The sequence below is a fragment of the Bubalus bubalis genome, chromosome 4 (genome assembly GCF_019923935.1).
Source record: "Bubalus bubalis isolate 160015118507 breed Murrah chromosome 4, NDDB_SH_1, whole genome shotgun sequence".
Lineage (NCBI taxonomy): Eukaryota > Metazoa > Chordata > Mammalia > Artiodactyla > Bovidae > Bubalus > Bubalus bubalis.
In genome coordinates this window covers 60,101,227-60,123,473 of record NC_059160.1, presented here as the reverse complement: position 1 = coordinate 60,123,473, position 22,247 = coordinate 60,101,227, and the positions used below count along the sequence as shown (strand labels likewise).

Below are 22,247 nucleotides of genomic sequence, written 5' to 3'. Positions count from 1 at the left end.
TTAATTCACTTCTTCCTTACAACAATCCAAGGGTAGGTGGGTGCTATTACTTGCCCCATCTTACAGATTGGGAATATAAAATACAGAAAGGTTAGTTGGTTAGCCCAGGTCCACATAGCTGATAAGTGACAGAACCAATATTTGAATCTAGGCAGTCAGTTTACATTCTGTGTTCTTAAACACTCCATTAAGCCATTTTTTTTTTTTAGTAACTGCTGTTCAATTAATTTTGAGTAATTAAATATATAAAGAAAAGGGAACAGTTGAATGTTTTGGGAGATATCACCTGTTTATTCATTGACAAATATTTTCTGAATACCTGCTATATGCCAGGCACTCTGGTATGCATAGGGGATATAATGTGAAGAAAATAGATATAGTGAGGGGATATAATGTGAAGAAAATAGATATAGTGAGTCCCCTACATATGAACCTTCAAGTTGTGAGCTTTCAAAGATGCGAACCCTGAAAGGAGTGAAGACTTCTTGCAAAAGCCATAAGTAGTCATAGATGTGGATTTCCAAAGCTTAAGGAAAAACTACTCTGCAAAAATCAGATCACAATGTCTTAGTGCTCTGGAATAGCAACGCTTTATGTTAAAAATCTTCAAAGCTCTGAAATGTCATTGCCCAAAGCCAAAGGATTATTCACCAAATCCCAGATTGACCTCCCTATAAAATCAGCTTGTGGTTCATGATAAAAAACAGCAGGGAGAGAATCTATAGAGTTAATGACTAAACTTTGGTCTATTAAATGTACAAAGCATACGAGGATGGTGCTGAAACTTTGACGTAAGTGGAGGAATTTGAATTCTTTTGCAGCTGGAATGTGCTGGAACTTCCAACAGCTTGAAAGAATGCCTAGTATTTCTTTTTCTATTATGATCACTGTTATTTCTCACAGGGGCAAGTGAATCTTCCCAAACTCTCATGACTGGAGTTGATGAGACCCCAGTAAGCTTGTGGGGGGAGCAAAGCCAGCCAGTGCACCAAGGCTTGGGCACCTGGAATCCCTGTGTTTCTCATGCATGAGTGTCGCACAGAGCTGTTGTAAATCTTTGAAGCCAACAGGAAAATTAATGAGCACCGCACAGAGCAGGACCTTGTCAGTTCCATAATGGGTGGTGGGAGGAAAAATTCTGCTGCTTCTCGCCTCCCCCCAACCCCAACCCAGGCATTTAGTGTAAGTCAAAAATGCCTGCTTTGTGACCGTGCCAATTTTAACAGCTTTCCATTCTGAAGAATTTAATTATTTATTGCTTTCAGTTCATCTGGGAGAAAATAGTATTCAATGCAACCAAGATGACAGGGTTCATTGCATTAGATTTTCCCTTTAGTGATGAAAAGAGGATATTCCTCTTAAATCATTTAGGGCCAGGGAGCACTCCATAAATAATCCTTGCAGCGTGGATAAAGAGTAGGGCTTACTATATGTATCTTATGAAAGGCCTCTCCCAATACAGTGTAAGCTCCATGAGAGTAGGGATTTTATTTCATTGACCTCTGTATCCCCAGGACCCAGAACAATGCCCACTGCATGGGAAGGTCATTAGAAATACCTGTATTCAAAATGTTGTTCTGAGGATCAATTAAGATGAAAATTGTGATGAAGTTTGACACCCTGAAAATGCTTATTCTACCCCTGCCTCCCATAAATCATGTTGTTTCAGTCAGGAATTTACATAATGGATGACCTACTCAATGGGAGACTAAGCGAGTCAAGCATCTCTTTACTGCCTTAAAAATCGATATTAAAGAACTCTTCATGTTGCAGGGTACTTACTCTTGTTTTTTTTAATATGTGTTATTTTCTTTTCTACTTGAAAATGGAAAGCACATTTTGTAAAGATACTGAATCAGAATCCTGAAAAATCAACCGTGGCCTATACGAGGCTTTAAAACATTTCTCAAATAGCTTTTACCTAATCCAAGTTGGATAACATTTAGGGTCAAGCAAAAGCTTGGAGGGATCTTTCCTAAAGTTAGCTTTCTTTCCTGAGACTTGTAAAACTTGTAAAATACTGGAGGATGCGAATTAAGTATACTTGTAAATACTGCATTAAAACAATGTATTCACTGTGTTTTTGCTTCAAACTACTTAGTACAACATTTTTCAAAGGCAGAGAACACTGATAAAAATATCCAGTTGTGTATTCTCAATTATTATAAAAAGCTCTCAAGGTTGCTAAGGTCACTACTGGCCAACTCTCTATGTGTAAGAGGTTGGAGCTTGTATGTGTATATAACAAGTATTACTGAAGTTAAGGAATTCTATTTGCTGTGATACAAGTTGTGTACATTTTCTCGATTTTTCTACCCATGTGTATCAAGGAAAATGTTATCCTAGATTTTACTTCTCATTTACAGGAATGAGAAAGAAAAATGTGAAGTCTGTGCAGACTATCATTTGTGGCATGAATCCTTATTTCTGAGAGAGGGTAAGTTAGATGGTTCTCAATGCTTTCCTTTCCCAATGTCACTGCTTTTTATATTTCTCCTTACTTCTTAAGCTTCTGAGTGGGTAGCTTACACTCACAATTGAGTGTATGAATAGGACTGGCGCTGCCTAAAGGGAAATTAGGAAGCTGCCTAAGCTGCCTGATTTATGAGGCATTGAAAAGCACAACTGACCAAAAATATCTCCTCCACTGGCCTGCCATCAGTGCCTGAAATTCCTATGATAAGAATCACCCATTAAAAGTTTTCTGCAGACACGCATGGTTTATTTGGGTCAATAAAACATTGTGTTCGGGAAAAAGAAGAAAGTGGGAAAATGGGAAGGTGTCTCATTACGATGGCTTATTTTACCTTATCAGTTTGTGAATCTCTTAGTAAAGAGCAGCATCTTGACAGGTAGGTACAGTATACAGTTTAAGGCTGGAGGGAAAGTTGGGAGTCCAGAGTTTCATGTAGCATCTTCGTGTAGACTCTCAGCAGTATGAAGGCAATAAGCGCTGGGGAGAAGATTGCCCAAAATGGACCAAGGATCAAATTTAAATATTTCACAGTTCTGTTTCAGGCCAGATTAAGAAGTAGGGTACATAATAGTTGGAGGAATCTCCTTTCAATTCCCTTTTCCACTATCTTTGTTGTTGTTATTGTTCAGTGCAACCCCATGAACTGCAGCACACCAGGCTTCCCTGTCCTTCACTATCTCCCTGAATTTGGGCAGACTCATGTCCATTGAGTCAGTGATGCCATCCAACCATTTCATCCTCTGTTGCCCTCTTCTCACTATTAGTTCTTGGGTAACCATAACAGGACTAATGATTTGGTTATTCATAAAATAATATTCATGATGAAGGCCAAGTGGATTTATGACCAGAGGGAGATACATTTGTAGAAGCAGAACTAATGATCATTCTGACTTTGTTGAGACTATTCTGTAAAAGTGTCTAGGGCAGTTGTATCTGAATCACCACACAGATTTAATTGCCTCTCCCCGGTTCCCACCCAGAGTTTCTGAAACAGATGTTCTGAGATGGGGGTCTGGGACTCTGCATTTTAACAAATATGTCTGTTGATTCTTATGCACATTATTTGAGAATTATTGGTTTGGAGGTTTCAGTAGATTATAGAGGTTAAAAATATGGGTTCTAAAGGTAGGTAGGTCAGGGTTCACATCCCACCTCAGCTGCTTGCTTGTTTGGTGACTTTGGACAAGCAACCATCTAGCCCTCAGTTTCTGCCTAATAAGAATACCAACTTCACAAGATTTTTAAGTGAGGTCCGAGGAGCTAAGTTGTATGAAGTTTAGCACAGCATCTGGCACTTAATAAGGGCAAAAGTGATATCATTATTAAGATGAGTATATTTATTGGAAAAGACTCAGGCAGGACTAATACTTAGATATTAAATATTTTGATCACCATGTACTTTATAAAAGATGATTTCAAAATGCTATTGCAATATATGGTAAAACCAATTGGTTTCCTAATTATTGTTCCCTAAGGTTTTTCTGTTGCTGTATCTTCTTTAGCTTTTCTGACTTCTCAAACATATCTAATAGCAAAAGAGTTGGATGGAATATTTTGTAATAAAAATTTGGAACAATCTCACCTAAATCATGGTATCTAGCAATGGAAGAATTGATTATGTTATACTTTGAAATATTTTGCATATTCTTACTCGAACAGACCACCTGGTTTCTTTTCCAGCTGTCACTTTCCTTTTCTTCTCGTATATCTTTACCCCTTGTTTCTTACCTTTTGCTCTCTCTCCTTGGTCAACATAGTGCCTACATTCTCTATTTTCTTCTGTTTCCTCGTCTCTCTGGTGTAATTCCTTCTCATTCATCTTGGAAGCAGAATTGCTCTACATAGCAAAATCTAAAGCTGAGAGAACCGATTGAAATTCTGTTAAATTGCATAGTAACTTATTCAGGGTCATTACTGATAAATGCAAAAGTGGACCTTTTACCTAAATAGATCTCAGAAAATCAAACCAAGAGGAAAAGAGCAAACATAAAAATGGACTCATTGTTTCATCCTAGTGTAAACTATGGTAAACAGTTTTACGCTAATGGCAATGTAATAATGAGAAAGAAAATTATGTAATCACAGAATAATGGGATACATTATAATTTGGAGGATAGAGAAGGAAAACTGGGATTCAACTGCAATCCAAAAGAAACAGCATGTGAAATCTAAAATATCACACAAATGACCTTATCTACAGAACAGAAACACTCACAGACATAGAAAACAGACTTGTGGTTGCCAAGGAGGAAGGTGGAGTTAGGAAGGGTTGGAGCTGAAGTCTGGGGACTAGCAGATGCAAACTATCATATATAGAATGGATAACAACAAAGTTCTATTGTATAGCCACAGGGAGCTATATTCAGCATCCTGTAATAAACCATAATGGAAAATAATATGAAAATATATATATTAATATATATATATATATAAATGAGTCACTTGGCTGTGCATCACAAACTAACACAACATTGTAATTCAACTATACTTCAATGAATAAATAAATAAAAGAAACAGCCAATGAAAAAAATGGTGCTGTTGGCATCATCTCACATGAATTCCCCTCTGAATACTAGGATCCCCTTTTAGTGGTTGAAATATGAACTCTGGCAGTTAGAATGCTTGGGTTCAAACACAGGCTCCACAATTATTGGCTGAGTGTCCTTGGACAATTTAGTCTCACTGTGCCTCAGTTTCCTTGTCTGGGAATGTAGATAATAACAGCATGTCCTTTAAGGGTGCTTAGGAGGATCAAATGAGAATAACATGTGTAAAGCACTGAGAGAAGTGCCTTCTTTGTAGCAAACTCTTAAGTACTGATTGCTATTGATGTATTATCTTTCTTATTTTTCATTCACCAAGTTTGAAATCCTCAGTGATGTCCTGAGTGAGGAGGAAGTATTCAGGGAGTTTCTGGACAGACCATTTTGCTAACATTGTGAAAATTTGCTGACAGTGGTTATTTTTCTTTCTGGGAAGCAAGCTTCCTTGCCTGGCTGCCATTCCCCTTTATTCAGATAAATGCACTATGATTTGATCACCCCCAATAAACCTTGGATAGTTTTAGATTTATAAATTAACTTGTTATTAATGATCACACTCTGGAACATAATCACCCATCTGTGACCACATATTAAAAAACTAGAGGTGTATTCAGTATTTACTAAAACTCTCTCTTAACAGAACATGCATCTTAATTCTGGAAATATCTATTTGACCCAGTGCATATATCTTTCTCTCTCGTAACTAATACTGCTTTTTTTGTCTTTCAGCATATATAAAGACTAATAATAAAGCTGAGAATTTGTCTTTTAAAATATTGTAGGTCTCAAACACAGTCAGTAATGTTAAAAAAGTAGAGAAATGTTCAAATCTCTTTGGCAGAAGTGTAGGAAAGCAGGAACAAGGGCATCATTTTTCAGAAAGTATTCTCAGACAAATCATTCTCTGAGAGATTAAAAAAAAAAAATCAGTCATGCAAGGCACACCCCTTTGCTTCTATTCCATTTTTATCATGGCAATCTCCCCTACAAAATTGAGGTTGTTCGTAAATATTTTCCTTCCAAACTGTGGGAAATAAATCATGAGTAACTTTGGATCTTTGATAAAGTTAGGTTAGGGGACTGCTTATCATTGAAACAATGAACACAAAGGCAATTCAGTCCTGGGGCCTCTGACAAAACTCTCAACAGCTGAGGCGGTACTCATGCTCCTTGTTCTCAAGCATTCCAGGGGAGCGGCAAAGGGACAGACAGCACAAGGAATGTTCAAGGTTCTTTTTCCCACCCTTCAGAGTTGATAAGTCTCTAATCATTTAGAAAGGGATTTGTTCTGCAAGAACCCAAAGTATCCCAAAGAACTATATTTACCCATAACAGGCCTTGCTCTCTGTTTAATCTAGCCAGATGGACACTGCTTTTTGGACTCACAGTCATATCCCTACAGATTTGACCTCATTTAGCAGACACTATTAAAAGATTATCCTATGATTGAGAATTTCCATTGCATCAAATACTAAATATTAGTAACATTCCTCTATGGGGAAAGTGATGTAATAAAAGGGCATAGACTGAGTTGACCTCAGACAAATTATACAGAGAAGTATGTGAAGATTATGCAACTAATCTGCTGGCCAATAAAGCCCAGCGGTACAGGGAGTAAAGCTCTGGGGGCAGACTTTCCCACTAGCTCTCGAAGGAAGTGTTCATGTTCATCTGCAGCCATAGATAGAAGCTGTATGTGATTCTGTTGCCTTGGTACCGTGATGGTTATTTTGAAAGATGCCAAGGGTGAGAAAGTATACAGAAGTGTGGCAGAATGATGGAATGGTGGGATGGGAGTGGGGTCAGGAGGCGGCTTCCTCACATTTCATTTTGTTATTTACTTTTACAAATGGGGAGCATGAGGTCTCTTTTCTTTTTTTCCCTTTGGAAGCCAACAGTGCTCACAGGAAATTAAAACTGCAGTGAAGGGGCTAAAAATGATATGAAAATCAAGGCATTAAGAAATGATTATAAGAGGGGCCTTTTTTTTAGAATATTGCCAGAAAAGGTGTTGAAAGAATACCTAGTGAAGATTCGAATCATAAGGACTGGATTCTGATCAAAAGACATGTTTTTTAAGTTGCTTGTAAATGGAAAGCCATATAGGGGTACCCAGCAATGTGGTAAACTAGCTAAATTAAATTTTTGCTATGATTTTGCTTGAACATACTTTAAAAACAATTGATTAAAAGTTAATTATTTAAAAAATAAGTTACAAAACCAGTACATAATGAAGGAAAGAAAGTCAAGCAATGCAGACATATGCAAAATAAAAGGTGAACGCCTCCCTCCTTCTTTCCCCTGCAGGGGCAAATATTACTACTATATAATCTATCTGTCAGAACTTTTGAAACTCTGTATATTTTATAAATGTGTTTAAGGAGTGGGAGCTAATACTGTACATATTGTTCTGTCATTTTCTTTTACTTAATAATATATTATTAGCATCTTTGTACTCTTTTAAAAAATAGACATTATTTATATTCTTCTTTTTAAGGGGTTATTTTATGTAAAGTGAAATGGAAACGAAGGCAACCTGGCGATTCTGAAACAAGAAAATCATATATTTGATATATTTTTATTTTTCTTGATATGATGTACTTACCACTATGTTTTATAAGTTGCTTGTAAATTATGCCTGCTAGATAGCATTCCATCTACCAGGATTAAGACAGGAATAGAGAAGAAACTGAGATCTATGCTACAGGTTATAAAAGCAGATTTCCTAATAGTATGTATAGTATAATTCCAGTTCTATAAAAGGTATGTATATGCATAGAAAGCAGTCTAGCAACATCTACACTGAAATGCTAATAGTTATTATCACAGGATTGTTGGAGTAAAGCCATATTTTTCTCTCATTATGGTTTTCTGTATTTTCAACAATGAAATTTTATTGCTTTTAAAATTAGTTAAAAAGTAAATGTAATATAAAAATGCAATGCATCTGATGAAAAAAGTTTACATCCAACAGCTACAGAAAGTAAACCCTTCTGAATTAGCATCCACTCCATTCCCAAACTCCACGATATTTTATTTTCTTAATTTAAGGGATTAGAGTTGAGCTCCTACATTGAGAGAAAGCAATCTTTAATATCAGTGAAAGAGCTGATCAGAAAATGAGGCAAAAATAAGGAGATCATATTTCTTTATTACATATATGAAGTATAAAAAACTTAACAGAGCAATATATATAAATTTTTTGCTAGTCCACAGGACCTCAGGAAAAAAATATGTTCTGAATGTGAAGTTAATCTTATGGCACTGTGGTTCACGATTTATATATTCAAGTACAGAAGAAATGGTATATATAGTGGTTATGATGGATACAGAAGATGAATAATAATGAAAAACTGTAATTTGGTGAACTATCACATACATTGCGTCCAAAAATGAGTGAACAGAATGACCATATACTGTTAATAAAGACAAGGAGGAAACTGTCTCAATATTCAGGTTTAAATACTAAACACAAAAAACAAATTCTGTGTCTACAATAATCTTTGAAGTGTATACAAGTGCATTGCAAATAAATGGGCTTTTTACAATTTAAAGTCCATTTCCTCTTTATCCAAGCATTTTCTATACTTAGGACTCCTTTCTCTTAATTTAGAATCTCTTCTTGTTTAGTTTTTTTTATTTTTCAAAGTTTCACCATTGCTGGTATCTGTGGAATCTAACCTCTAGCCCAAAGCTGAGACTTCATACAAACATATTCTCCTTTCAGGTTGCATCTTCACATAGTTTCTCTACGTGTTCAAGGTTAAAGAGTACAACTTTCTGTATGTGGTCACTTTTTTCCACACATAGTGGCAGTGCTTCTGTTTCAGCAGGTTTTCATACACACCTTTTTCTCTTTTTTTCCTGTCAACAGCAGTCTCCAAACTTTCACAACACAAGTGGTAGGTAGTAAAGTGCTTTATACAATGAAATACTATATACATGTGGAGAGGATCCATTTAACACCCCACAGACCAAAGTTCACACACATCACGCAAGAGAAGGCTCTTTTTAAGAAACACCTTTTCTGATAGTAGGGTTGGGAATTCCTTAAAATCTCATTAATTACTTCAAGTAGCACAAATGTAAGTAACATATCTGAAGATGGGAAGAGTCCTTGTTAGGTGCATTGGGCTTAATAGATTACTGCTAAATATCATATTGCTATTAAAATATCCTTAATAGTTACGAATTTCAGAATCAGTCTCATAGAAAATAGGTATCAGTATTAGGATTTTTCATTCTTCTTTATGAAACAAACTGCATTTAAACATGGGCCCAAAAGAGATACATTAAATAAGGTCCATGCATTGGAACATTTCTATATATTTTGGCACTTAAAAAATTTCCAGTTTCATTTTTGAGGTCTCCTTTCCATTAAGTTTGTCTTTTGTACATAGAGACGTGCCATTAAGTGCTATAAACCTTTACTGTTACTTGCACTCTCTTCTCAAAATATCCATGACTTTTCTTCCAAGAGATGGTTTCCAGTGCTGGACAAAACTTTTCATATTCACGACTAGTTTGCCTGTTCTTACATCCTCGTGTCCTGCTACGAGGTACTCCAAACCTAAAAGAGAACAATATTAGGGGCTATGCAGTATCATAATTTATGGAAGGGAAAGATATGTTTTAGCAGTTTTATATATACGTGGTTCAAGGTTTTATCAATTCACAGTTGAAATAGGGAGTCACAGGCAATAATTTGGTAAATATTTGTTAAGTGCCAAACGCTTTAAATGGATTATCTTATTTAACCTTAAAAATAATCCTTTGAAGTAGGTATCACTTTTCTTTTTACAAATAAGGACAACTGAGGCTTGGCAAGATTAAGAAACAGTGCTTCCCAGCAAGCGGTAGCTCTTTGACTCAAGCTTAGCCCTGTCTGATGGTAGAAGTTTTACTCTTTGCTATATACCACTCTCCATGGTGAAGAAGTGAGGATTCTGTGGGTACTTAACATGCTGCTATAAATCAATAGTTCTTGGGGACTCACTATATATGGTAGTGTACATCAAGGAGGATTTTATAAAAGTGAAACAACCATTTGGGAAAACATATTGAAAGAAAGAGAAGCCCCAGTGGCTCAGCAGTAAAGAATCCACCTGTAACGCAAGAGATGCGTGCAGATGTGTGTTCAATCCCTTGGTTGGGAAGATTCCCTGGAGAAGGAAATGCAACCCATTCCAGTATTCTTGCCTGGAAAATCTCATGGACAGAGAGGAGCCTGGTGGGGTACAGTCTATGGGATCACAGAGTCAGACACGACTGAGCAACTGAACAACAACAACACTGGAAGAGAAGTATGGATTATACAAAATAGCACATATCTCCTAGATAAAGTGTTTTTGGAATATAGAATGTTTATTTGTCATACTTTTAAAAAATGATGAGACTTGACAAGACCTACTGCTGATTTTATAATAAAAGAATTTTATAAAATTCTTTTCAGGCTTCAAGTAAAATTTTTTGGCTAACAAATAAAAAAAAACCAAAAGGACAACCTCATTATCTATACATTAATAAATAGAAATATGATAATCTCCCTCAGTAGATGTCTTTAGTAATATCAATATTGGTATTTTGAAACAGTTTTCTGTAATATTATAGGGTAAAACAAATAGGAGCCTATTATACAGAGTGAAGTAAGCCAGAAAGAAAAACACCAATACAGTATACTAACGCATATATATGGAATTTAGAAAGATGGTAACAATAACCCTGTGTACGAGACAGCAAAAGAGACACTGATGTATAGAACAGTCTTATGGACTCTGTGGGAGAGGGAGAGGGTGGGAAGATTTGGGAGAATGGCATTGAAACATGTAAATATCATGTATGAAATGAGTTGCCAGTCCAGGTTCGATGCACGATACTGGATGCTTGGGGCTGGTGCACTGGGACGACCCAGAGGGATGGAATGGGGAGGGAGGAGGGAGGAGGGTTCAGGATGGGGAACACATGTATACCTGTGGTGGATTCATTTTGATATTTGGCAAATCTAATACAGTTATGTAAAGTTTAAAAATAAAATAAAATTAAAAAAAAAAAAAAACAAATAAGTAATTACATTTATAAAATAAAACTGTCCAATATAAGATAAAGAGACATATACTTTAAAACTCAAGGGAAAACATGATATATTAAAATTCAATTGAAAATATCAATTTAAACTCTTGATTATATATATATATATACACACACATAGTCTTGTTCATTCACTGGACTGAAAGTAAAAGTGCTAGTCTCTCAGTCCTGTCTGGCTCTTAGCGACCCCATGGACTGTAACCCACCAGGCTCCTTTGTCCATGAATTCTCCAGACAAGAATACTATAGTGGGTTGCCATTTCCTTCTCCCCGGGATATTCCCAACCCAGGGATTGAACTCAGGTCTCCTGCATTGCAGGAAGATTCTTTACTGTCTGAGCCACCAGGGAAGCCCCATTTCATTTTCTGAAATGGTTTTAAAAAATGTCATTCTGATGGTAAGGATTACCTATTACTAACATAACGTGGTCTCTAATAACAGGTATCACCGAAAACAACACAGAACAAAGCTTCCTGAAGAAATGCTTTTTCTAGTTCCAAGGCAGAAAGATACAGGTACGCATGGGACTTATTATGCTAAAAAGGCTCATAGGAATCATTTTAAAAGGGCACAGTAAAGGAATCAGTAAAGGAGGGTTATAACTTGTCAAAGTTATGATAATTTGAGCACCAAGAGCATAGTAATTGTGTGCTAACATACTGAATCAACAAAAATCCATAATTCCAAAGTGATACTCAAAAAGTATCAGAGAGAAATTAACTTGCCATCTTGAGACAGTTGTGAAAACCATTCCTTACCTTGGAAATTGCTGATTAAAGGAAACAATTTAGCCTTTATCCTGCTTTTATAATAGGAACTATATTTCATGGTAACCTAATAGCCCACCATGGGAGAGAAAGTCCTCTTACAGAATAATGTCATGTAATAAATGAAGGGAATTAGACAAAATTAGAAAAAAACGTTTCTCAAACTAATTAAATTATTCATCCAAGAAGGGATTGCCAATTGGGTGACAAAATCACTAAGTGAATAGTTGATGGGAACTGGATGTTTGCATAGTGACTAAATAACTCACACTCATTGTTTCCTAGTCTCAAAAGGGAAAACAAAACTCCCCAATGGAGAGATCAGACTGTTCAGTTTGAGCAACCCAGATGTTTATAGACCCGCGATGGTGGGTCATCCAGGTACTGTATACCTTGTGATGTGATCTAACATGAAACAACACAACAATATCTATAGTAAGTGCTAGCCAAAATGCTTATCTTGAGCCTATCAAGATAAACTGTAGAGATTACAAGAAAAATAGGAAGTAGAGAGACAAGCTAAATGACACTACAAAGAACCAACCAAATACAGAAGGCAGGATAATCTACAGAACACCTGGCCTATTTTTTTCAACAATAATTTCTAAAGCACTAAAAAGAAACTCATCATAAATCAAAGATATTTGAGGGACTTAAAAACTAGATACAATTTGTGATTTTGGATTGAATACTGGCAATGATAAGCCCTAAAGAGCATTTTGGGATCAGTTGGAAAATTGGAATATGATCTCAGTATTAGAGTATATGAAAATAAACTAAAATTTAAGGTAAAGATAATCATTAACTGAATAAAGTAGGTTGCAGAATGAAGTGTATATTATGATTTCATTTTGGTTAAAAATATAATGTGTACATATATAGAGAAATATCTGGAAGGATTCACACTAGGATGTTAACAGAAATGATCTTTGGAGGACAGAAGTGTAAAATTTAAAAATTTCCCCTAAATTTCTATAATGTACATGTGTTTTTTCTATAATAATAAAAAAGGTTATTTAAATTATTAAAAGATATTAATATTATTAAAAGAAATTAAGTCTAGGACTTAAAAGCTTTAAGTCCTAAACTTAAAAATAGCTATGATGATATTTTCAAAAAAAAAAAAGGAGAGAGACAAAAGAAAAAAGAAAATAATGACATAGGTTTCAAACACTGGAGAGCATAAATGTAAGGTGGATTATAAGGTATTTAAATTCTTTAAAGGGTAACCTTAGCTTCTCCATGAAAAAGAATCCCAGTATTTAATCAACAGACTAGTTGAAACATAATCGTTGTGATATTGTTTGTATCATCCCTAAAATAATAAAACCCTCTTTAAAAATACAATGAATAATTTTTAGGAAACTTTCAGTGTTACATCTAGTATTTAGATGAATTTACTTTGAAAGTACAAATAAAACAAATATTATAAGAGTTTGCCATTATGTCAAAGTATAAATATAAATTAAACTAATGAAAATGATGCTGAATAAATCTGTAAATTATGGGACAGCAACATACCAAAAGTTAGCATGAAAAATAACTTTATCTGTTGTATCACTTATTAGCATTTACATTTAATTTTGATATCTCTTTGCTTTTGACATCGACTTTGCTGAAAGGTTGAGGGCACAAAGCTCACTTTTTATCCACAGAAAAAGAAAATACAATATTTTAGTGCTAGTCTTGACATTCTAAAATATTCAATAAATGAATGAGCAAATATATGCATGAAAGTAAGAATGAATGAATTTTTAGGGATGCCAACTAGATTACTACTTTTCAAAAGTAGCAAAGGAAACAGGTTGGCGTGTAAGGTTTCAGTGTTTTCTTATCAGCTTTCTTTGGCCTTAGCTATTAAACTTGTAAAAATGGAAAAACAAAGTGAGTGTCTGGTTTTGCTTTGGCAAAGTCTTTTCATCAAAGTGAATAAACATGTTTTCAAGAATTCTTTGAATAATTGTGCTTATGTTTTCAATTGTGATGAACTCAGTTGGTTCTTTTACTCTGTTTGGCAGAAACCTGATTAGGAAGTATAGTTCACTTCCTGGAGGGTGGTGCAGATGGTTAAAGCTTTTGTTTTTAATGTCTTACTAAAAAACTGAGTAGATTTCTTTTTTTTGTTGTTTGTTTGCCAGTTTAGTCAAAAGTGCTTATAGAAAGAGCCCCTATGCAGAGATCACTGGGAAACAGAACTTAATGACTCAGTCTCCAGTATTCAAAATCCAAGATTCAGATTAGTTCGTTCTTTGGAAACATATTTTAAAATGTCTTTTAAATTTTCCTTATTAAAATTATACAGAGTGAAGTAAGCCAGAAAGAAAAACACCAATACAGTATACTAACGCATATATATGGAATTTAGAAAGATGGTAACAATAACCCTGTATACAAGACAGCAAAAGAGACACTGATGTATAGAACAGTCTTTTGGACTCTGTGGGAGACGGAGAGGGTGGGATGATTTGGGAGAATGGCATTGAAATACATATAATATCATATATGAAATGAGTCGCCAGTCCAGGTTCGATGCACGATACTGGATGCTTGGGGCTGGTGCACTGGGACAACCCAGAGGGATGGTATGGGGAGGGAGGAGGGAGGAGCGTTCAGGATGGGGAACACATGTATACCTGTGGCGGATTCATTTCGATATTTGGCAAAACCAATACAATATTGTAAAGTTTTAAAATAAAATAAAATTAAAAAAAAAGAAAGTGAAAAAGTAAATAAATAAATAAAATTTAGATTAATTTAAATAAAATATGAAGAGCTATAAAAAGGGTGTGAGAGGTTAGTCAACAAAGTCAACAGTTATATCATTGTTTAGATTGTTTAGGTTGGGAGATATTTTATTGATAGCTTTTCTCTCTCTCTCACTCAGTTATCTGCTTCTCTCAAATTTATTAACCAAAGACCATAAATGACTTCTTAATGTAACTGTGCTTTCCTGGACTTAACTTTGAAAAGAATTAGATCCAGAACACAAATTATGCACCTGTTTCAGGAGTGTCATTAAGACACAAATGGCAACTTTGTAAACAGGGAAGTATAGAAGATTTAAAAAATATATTATTTGTTTTGCTAGAATTCATTATTTGTGTACTGCAGTACTATTATCTTGGAAATAATGGTAGATCCTGGAGACAGTATGGTCAAAAATCTAAATCCCATCCTCAAATTTAGTGAGAGAGATAGAGAAATAAGCAGATTATGATACAATGTAAAGACTGTGCTTATAAGGTAAACAGATCAGAATCCCATGCTTACTGGCCTGCCTCTGTGTCTGCCATATTATTTTAAGGTGTAAATTTCCCTCCATTCCAAGTTTCTCTAAGATTCTATAGTTTTGCTGCTGTTTGTTTATTTTTACTGTTCTTGATTTGAAACCAGAATGATCATTTAATGAAAAAGAAGATGATGACAACTTGAGAGTTGTTTTCTATCCAGAAGAAACAGATGCTTCCCATGCAATAGAAAAAATGAATTCAATATTATTTGCACAGATGGAATTTTGCCTTTGAAATTCCTTTGGGAGCAAGTTCTAACCAGGGCATTGTAATAGGACCTAGCTTTCCAGTACAGTATTAGTGGCAGAGGAATTCATGAAAATGTTTTCCTTGCTACTGCCACTGGAACCAATCTGAGACTTCTCTTCAAGACAGAAAATATTAAATTGCTGGATTTTAAAATATTTTACTTGCATAGAGCATGTGAAGAATTCCGTTTGGACTTTCCCCAGAATTCAGGTGGTGAAAAGGAGAGATGCTCTTGCTGAGTTTATTTAGATTGTGATTCAGAGAATGTAAGACAAGCAGCAAATCAGCAGAGACAAGGTAGGGATCAAGCTAGTAACATCTAATGCTCACCAGGATTGAGGATTGGACAAGTGCAGCCTCTGTTAGTCCATGATTCTGGATACAGTGTTCGCTTTCCTCGTAAAATTTTCAGTTTGGTGAATTTTAAGACTTTTTTAATCTTCACGTTGACCTCAGCATGAGATCCTTTATCATGAGCCGATAAGATCTTTATTTTTAGCACTGTAAGAACACAATTCCAAAAGTAAAAATGAATAGAATTTCATACTATTCTTTGAACTTTGAACAACTTAGATATGCATTTCAGAGTATAATGGAAAAGTGAACTAGTGATTATAATGTGGAAATATGCTTTAAAAATCATTAGGGATTAAGAGGTACACATTTCTATGTATAAAATAAACAAGTTACAAGGATGTATTTACAACACAGGGAATATAGCCAATATTTTATAATAACTGTAAATGGAATATAACCTTTAAAATTGTGAATCACTAGTTATACTCCTGAAACATATAATATTATATATTAACTATATATCTCAATAAAAGAAAATCATTAGGCTCATTGATTTTACACTAACTTCATCCAATGTATCTATATTAACTATCCTCTTCCTTCTTAGACATTTTCAACTGTTACTTCTTTCCATATCATTATGTTAAGAGAATATCAACCATTTGTCTACTGCAAATAAATCTTAAGCACATTCAGCTATCAAATCTAAAAAGAAAAAAGATGCACAGGAAGTAGAATTGTTATCCTGGCTTTTATTTAGATTCTGACTATATTATACTCTATGGCTGGCTTTGTGTAATGTTATGACAAGGAGCAAAACGTTATTGCCAGGACATATTTTACATAGTCTAAAGAGATTAAATATTATTGGTTACTTTTCTTCCCTGGTGTAAAATTCAAGCTGACTGGGATTAGGAAGCTGTCCTGTGTGATGGCAGAGCTCCAGTTTCATGATTCTATTATACTCTTCCATTTATGAAATGGATGTGGATAGGGATTATGTATATTTGGGGCTGTATAAGTTATGGAATAATAAAAGACTCAGACACTAGTCAATGATATGTCGGCAAGATAAGCATCTTTAATATATTGAAAGTGAAAGTGTTAGTTGCTCAATCATGTCCAATTCTTTGCAACCCCATGGACTGTAGGGACTGTAGCCCACCAGGCTCCTTTGTGCATGGAATTCTCCAGGCAAGAATACTGGAGCAGGTTGCCATTTCCTTCTCCAGGGGATCTCCCCAACCCAGAGATTGAACCAGGGTCTCCGGCATAGTGGGCCTATTCTTTACCATCTGAGCTACCTATACTTAAGAATAAAGCCATTTAGAATTTAAAAATAGTAACAGTCTTTACTTAGGGCAATGACATTTTCCTTTGTCCATACACTATCTTCTGGGTATTTGAAAGGTAGAGGAGTAGACAGAGATGGCAGGGAAGAGAGTCAGGCAGAGAGCTAGTCTCAATGCCTTTCCAGTATATTTCTCCTTCCCTCCTACTACTTACTGAACATCTAGTATGTGCAAGGAAATGTGCTGTGTGGTTTTCAAAAATCTCATTTCATGGGGAAGATGGCATCATCCCTGTTTTACAGATGAAGAAGTTTGGAGATGTTAAGCTGCTGCTGCTGCTGCTAAGTTGCTTCAGTCGTGTCCAACTCTGTGCGACCCCATAGATGGCAGCCCACCAGGCTCCCCCGTCCCTGGGATTCTCCAGGCAAGATGTTAAGCTACCCACCCAATAAACCAGAAATAAAACACACAGAGGTCTGAATCCAAAGCCTGAGCTTTTAATCACTGTGAATACACTGCTTTAAACTGATTTCTGCTTAGTAGTACTACTGGCCAAGGAGTCATTTAAGTGGCTAGAGACTTTCCTTTTAGATTAATAAAATAAGAATCATTCATAGGAAAGGATTACATGTCAAGATGTTGTTGTTGTTGTTGTTGTTGTCTGCCTCCTTTCCACATACTAGGATAACCTTGCTTTTGCTCTAAAAGCCTCCTACTCTCACTAAGACATTCAAAACCATCTCTATCAGGAAAATCTAGGTCAAGACCAGAATACTGTATTTACTACTGTTACATAAGACTAATGCTTTGATTTGTTGAGAATGTCATAAACCAGGCCACTCATTTCCTTCAAAACTCTTTGTACAGGTAGTTTGAATAGATCCTTGGAAGCACTCATGGACTTCAGACTCACCATATGAGTATTTCATTCCACAGAATGCCTTGGAGTTTCCTAACACCTGTTCCTTACATTCACATTTACCTGAAGAAAGTAAATGAACATGGTGTTAGTAATTTGGAAACAAAGTAAAAAAAAAATCAGCAAGTAAATCCAAGTGGCATAACCTTTTAAGACTTGATGATTTGTACAATATAATCCATAAGAAACCATGAAAAGTCACTTAAAAGAAAACTATTTCATCCAACAAAGTATTGACCTAAGAGAAATATAGAAAAGTAGAAACGATATATTTTAATGCTTGTAACTGATGTAGGTAGATACAGAGATGTGGGAAACATTGACATATTGGTTCTAGCTGAAGTTTCTTGAGAAATCAGAGCACAAGATTTGCAAGTTGAAAATCATGATGGGATTAAATAATGGGAAAGATAAATCAAAAGTGCTTAAAATGAACTACTGTGATTTGTTCAATAACACTGCTTATCATCCAAACAATGCAGAGGATTGCTCATGCAGAAATTGTAGCAACCCGAGTGGATACCTCATGGCCTTTGATGATTCTACCAAAGCAGGAGAGTATGGTAACTACCATGTTAATTGAAATCCAAATGCTAAATGAGCTACAAAAGCCTAATTGAACTCCAAATGCTAAATGAACTCCAAAACCTATTTGAACTCCAAATCGCATATCTTTAAAATTTTATTTATTTATTTGGCTGTACTGGGTCTTTTTCACCGTTGGCTTAAATCTCAACATTCAGAAAACTAAGATCATGGCATCTGGTCCCATCACTTCATGGCAAATAGATGGGAAACAATGGAAACAGTGACCGACTATTTTGGGGGGCTCCAAAATCACTGCAGATGGTGACTGCAGCCATGAAATTAAAAGACGCTTGCTCCTTGGGAGAAAAGCTATGACCAACCTAGACAGCATTTTAAAAAGCAGAGACATTATTTTGCCAACTAAGGTCCATCTAGTCAAAGCTATGGTTTTTCCAGTAATCATGTATGGGAGAGTTGGACTATAAAGAAAGCTGAGCGCCAAAGAATTGATGCTTTTGAACTGTGGTGTTAGAGAAGACTCCTTGAGAATCCCTTGGACTGCAAGGAGATCCAACCAGTCCATCCTAAAGGAAATCTGTCCTGAATATCCATTGGAAAGACTGATGCTGAAGCTGAAACTCCAATACTTTGGCCACCTGATGCAAAGAACTGACTCATTTGAAAAAACCCTGATGCTGGGAAAGACCGAAGGCAGGAGAAGAAGCGAACGACAGAGGATGAGATGGTTGGATGGCATCACCAACTCAATGGACATGAGTTTGAGTAAGCTCTGGGAGTTGGTGATGGACAGGGAGGCCTGGCGTGCTGCAGTCCATGGGGTCACAAAAAGTCGGACACAACTGAGCAACTGAACTGAACTGGGTTTAGTTGCAACACATAGGATCTTTGCTGGGGCATGTGGGATCTTTCAGTTTCAGCATGTAAACTCTTAGTTGTGGCATGTGGGACCTGGTTCCCTGACCAGGGATCAAACCTGGGCCCGCTGCATTGGGAGCACAGACCCTCAGCCACTGGACCACCAGGGAAGTGCCCTCCCCACCACCAATGGCATATCTTATTCCTGAATGTAATGCTCTTCTCCTTAGTCCTTCAGCCTATAAGAACATGAGTAAGGAGGGACAACATAGGGGTAGGGGAGTGGGAGATACAACCTATTGAGTGTTAGAGAGGCTCAAAGATGTATTGTACAACATGGGGAATATAGTGAATATTTTGTAATAATTGTGAATGGAAAGTAACCTTTAAAAATTGTATGAAAATAAAAAAGGGGAAAAAAGAAAAAAAAAAATTTAAAGAACATGAATAGGTCTGTTATTTGAAAACCTTTTCTTGGCTGCTTTCCAATACTCCCTTTTCATATGCTAAGAAATCAGACATTAAAATTTGAATAAATCTTTCTTGATTAGGCCTCAGCCCAGATGCGTTTTCTTAATAGAAATCTGGAAGAGGAGGAAAACCTATTTAGTTATACTGGGTTGTTAGAATATTTCAAAAAAGAAGTATTATTTATAGTTCTGTTGTACTAGTTAAAGCCAGTTAAGTGAAATTTTCATCTGATGTTCTCCATCTCACAAGACGTGGTAGAAATTAAGAGTATCTTCATGTAATGCATTATATTCCTAGTTATGGAAACATGGCAGGTAAATAGGTAAACAAAGTTGAAGAATTTGAAAAACCATTAGAAAAATAGAAGAAATCTTTCAAAAGCAATTGTTCAAACATAGAATTCAGACTAAGTAGCATTAAGGCACAAAATTAACGGGAAAGATTTTTCCTTTTCAAATGCTAACAAGATAGATACAACAACTTCATATTATCTAATCTTTCCTACCTTCTTTCCTGTTGTAAATTAAAGTAACACCAGTTAAGAAAATGATCTTAAGATTGTGAAGTGAAAAAAAATCATGATACAAAATTGCTGATATCGAGTGTTTCTCATATTTGAGTTCTTGATTCTTGAAAGGTCCATAATTCTTTATGAGAATGCATTAAAACTGTGGTTTCTTAACTCTGCTCCAGCCACACTTGCCTCCTTGCTGTTTCTTAAATAAGCCAGGCCTAGCTTTCATGCGTTGGAGAAGGAAATGGCAACCCACTCCAGTGTTCTTGCCTGGAGAATCCCAGGGACAGGGGAGCCTGGTGAGCTGCCTGTCTATGGGGTTGCACAGAGTCAGACACAACTGAAGCAACTTAGCAGCAGTAGCAGCAGGCTTCCCAGGTGGCGCTAGTGGTAAAGAACTGCCTGCGAATGCAGGAGACAAGAAACTTGGGTTTGATCCCTGAGTTGGGAAGATCCCCTGGAGGAGGGCATGGCACTCCAGCATTCTTGCCTGGAGAAATCCCATCGACAGAGGAGCCTGGTGGGCTACAGTCCCTAGAGTTGCGACACTGAAGTGACTGAGCTGGCACGCACACACAGTCTCACCTCAGGGTTGCTGTATTTGCTTTATCTCCTGCCTAAACTCCTTCCTCTTTTATCTGTATAGTTCATTCCCTTACCTTCTTCAGGTCTTTTTCCCTCAAAAGTCCTTTCATAGGGCTTTTCTGATCACCCTACTTAGAAGTGTGTCCCTCTCAAGTCCTTCTTTTCCCCCATCCCTGCTTTATTTCTCTATTATACTAAACATCATTAAATATTTAATTTATTTATTAGCTGTCTTCCTCTGCATGAATGTAAGCTCCTAAGATACTGAGATTTTTGTCTGTTCAATTACTCTATTTGCAGCACTGGCACATAGCGTAGGCTACTCAATAAGTAGCTGCTAAAAGAATGCGTTTATAAAGAACACTTACAAATTAGTAAGAAAATTACAAATAGGAAATTCACAGAAAAAGAAACCTGAATGTCCCAGAAGTCATGAAAAATTGCTAATCAGGAAAATGAAATTAAAATGGCAAGCTCCCATTTCACACCCTTCAGATGGGCAAAAATTTAGGTTTGATAACATTAATTTTAGAAGTCCAATAAATATTAACTGAGTTAAACGGCCTGAATGAATGAGTTATGATAGTGCTTGGCCCTTTGTATATGCTGTATAGATATTTACAAAATACAAAGTATTAGTGAGGATGAACAACAGGATGTCATATTTTGCTGGTGGAATGCAAATGGATACAACCACTTGAGAGAGCTATTTGGCAGTAAATGATAAATTTGACAGTAAGCACTCTTGCGACCCAACAAAATTCCAGTTGAACTATTTCAAATCCTAGAAGATGATGCTGTGAAAGTGCTGCACTCAATATGCCAGCAAATCTGGAAAACTCAGCAGTGGCCACAGGACTGGAAAAGGTCAGTTTTCATTCCAATCCCAAAGAAAGGCAATGCCAAAGAATGCTCAAACTACTGCACAATTGCACTCATCTCACAAACTAGCAAAGTAATGCTCGAAATTCTCCAAGCCAGGCTTCAACAGTACCTGAACTGTGAACTTCCAGATGTTCAAGCTGGTTTTAGAAAAGGCAGAGGAACGAGAGATCAAATTGCCAACATCTGTTGGATCATAAAAAAAGCAAGAGAGTTCCAGAAAAGCATCTATTTCTGCTTTATTGACTACACCAACGCCTTTGACTGTTTGGATCACAACAAACTGTGGAAAATTCTTAAAGAAATGGGAATACCAGACCACCTGACCTGCCTCTTGAGAAATCTATATGCAGGTCAGGAAGCAACAGTTAGAACTGGACATGGAACAACAGACTGGTTCCAAATTGGGAAAGGAGAACGTCAAGGCTGTATATTGTCACCCTGCTTTTTTAACTTACATGCAGAGTACA

At 36.2% G+C, this 22,247-nt stretch overlaps 1 protein-coding gene across 12 annotated transcripts in view; it reads right to left on the bottom strand.

The window, feature by feature from the left end:
• Positions 1 to 2,289: 2,289 nt before the first annotated feature.
• The window catches only part of NTN4 (netrin 4), a 135,565-nt gene continuing 115,607 nt past the window's right edge, over positions 2,290 to 22,247 (bottom strand). For 7 of the 12 annotated variants that reach the window (XM_025283683.3, XM_044941483.2, XM_025283684.3 and 4 more), the window contains exons 8-10: positions 17,916 to 17,984; positions 15,744 to 15,914; positions 8,151 to 9,589 (exon numbers count right to left, since the gene is read on the bottom strand). In XM_025283683.3, coding sequence (XP_025139468.2) covers positions 9,453 to 9,589; positions 15,744 to 15,914; positions 17,916 to 17,984 — 377 coding nt within the window. In that variant the 3' untranslated portion in view covers positions 8,151 to 9,452. Of the gene's footprint in view, positions 2,954 to 3,959; positions 4,334 to 8,150; positions 9,590 to 15,743; positions 15,915 to 17,915; positions 17,985 to 22,247 lie in introns of those variants that run through there. The other 5 variants (XM_044941485.2, XM_044941486.2, XM_044941487.2 and 2 more) reach the window with 3 other exon arrangements.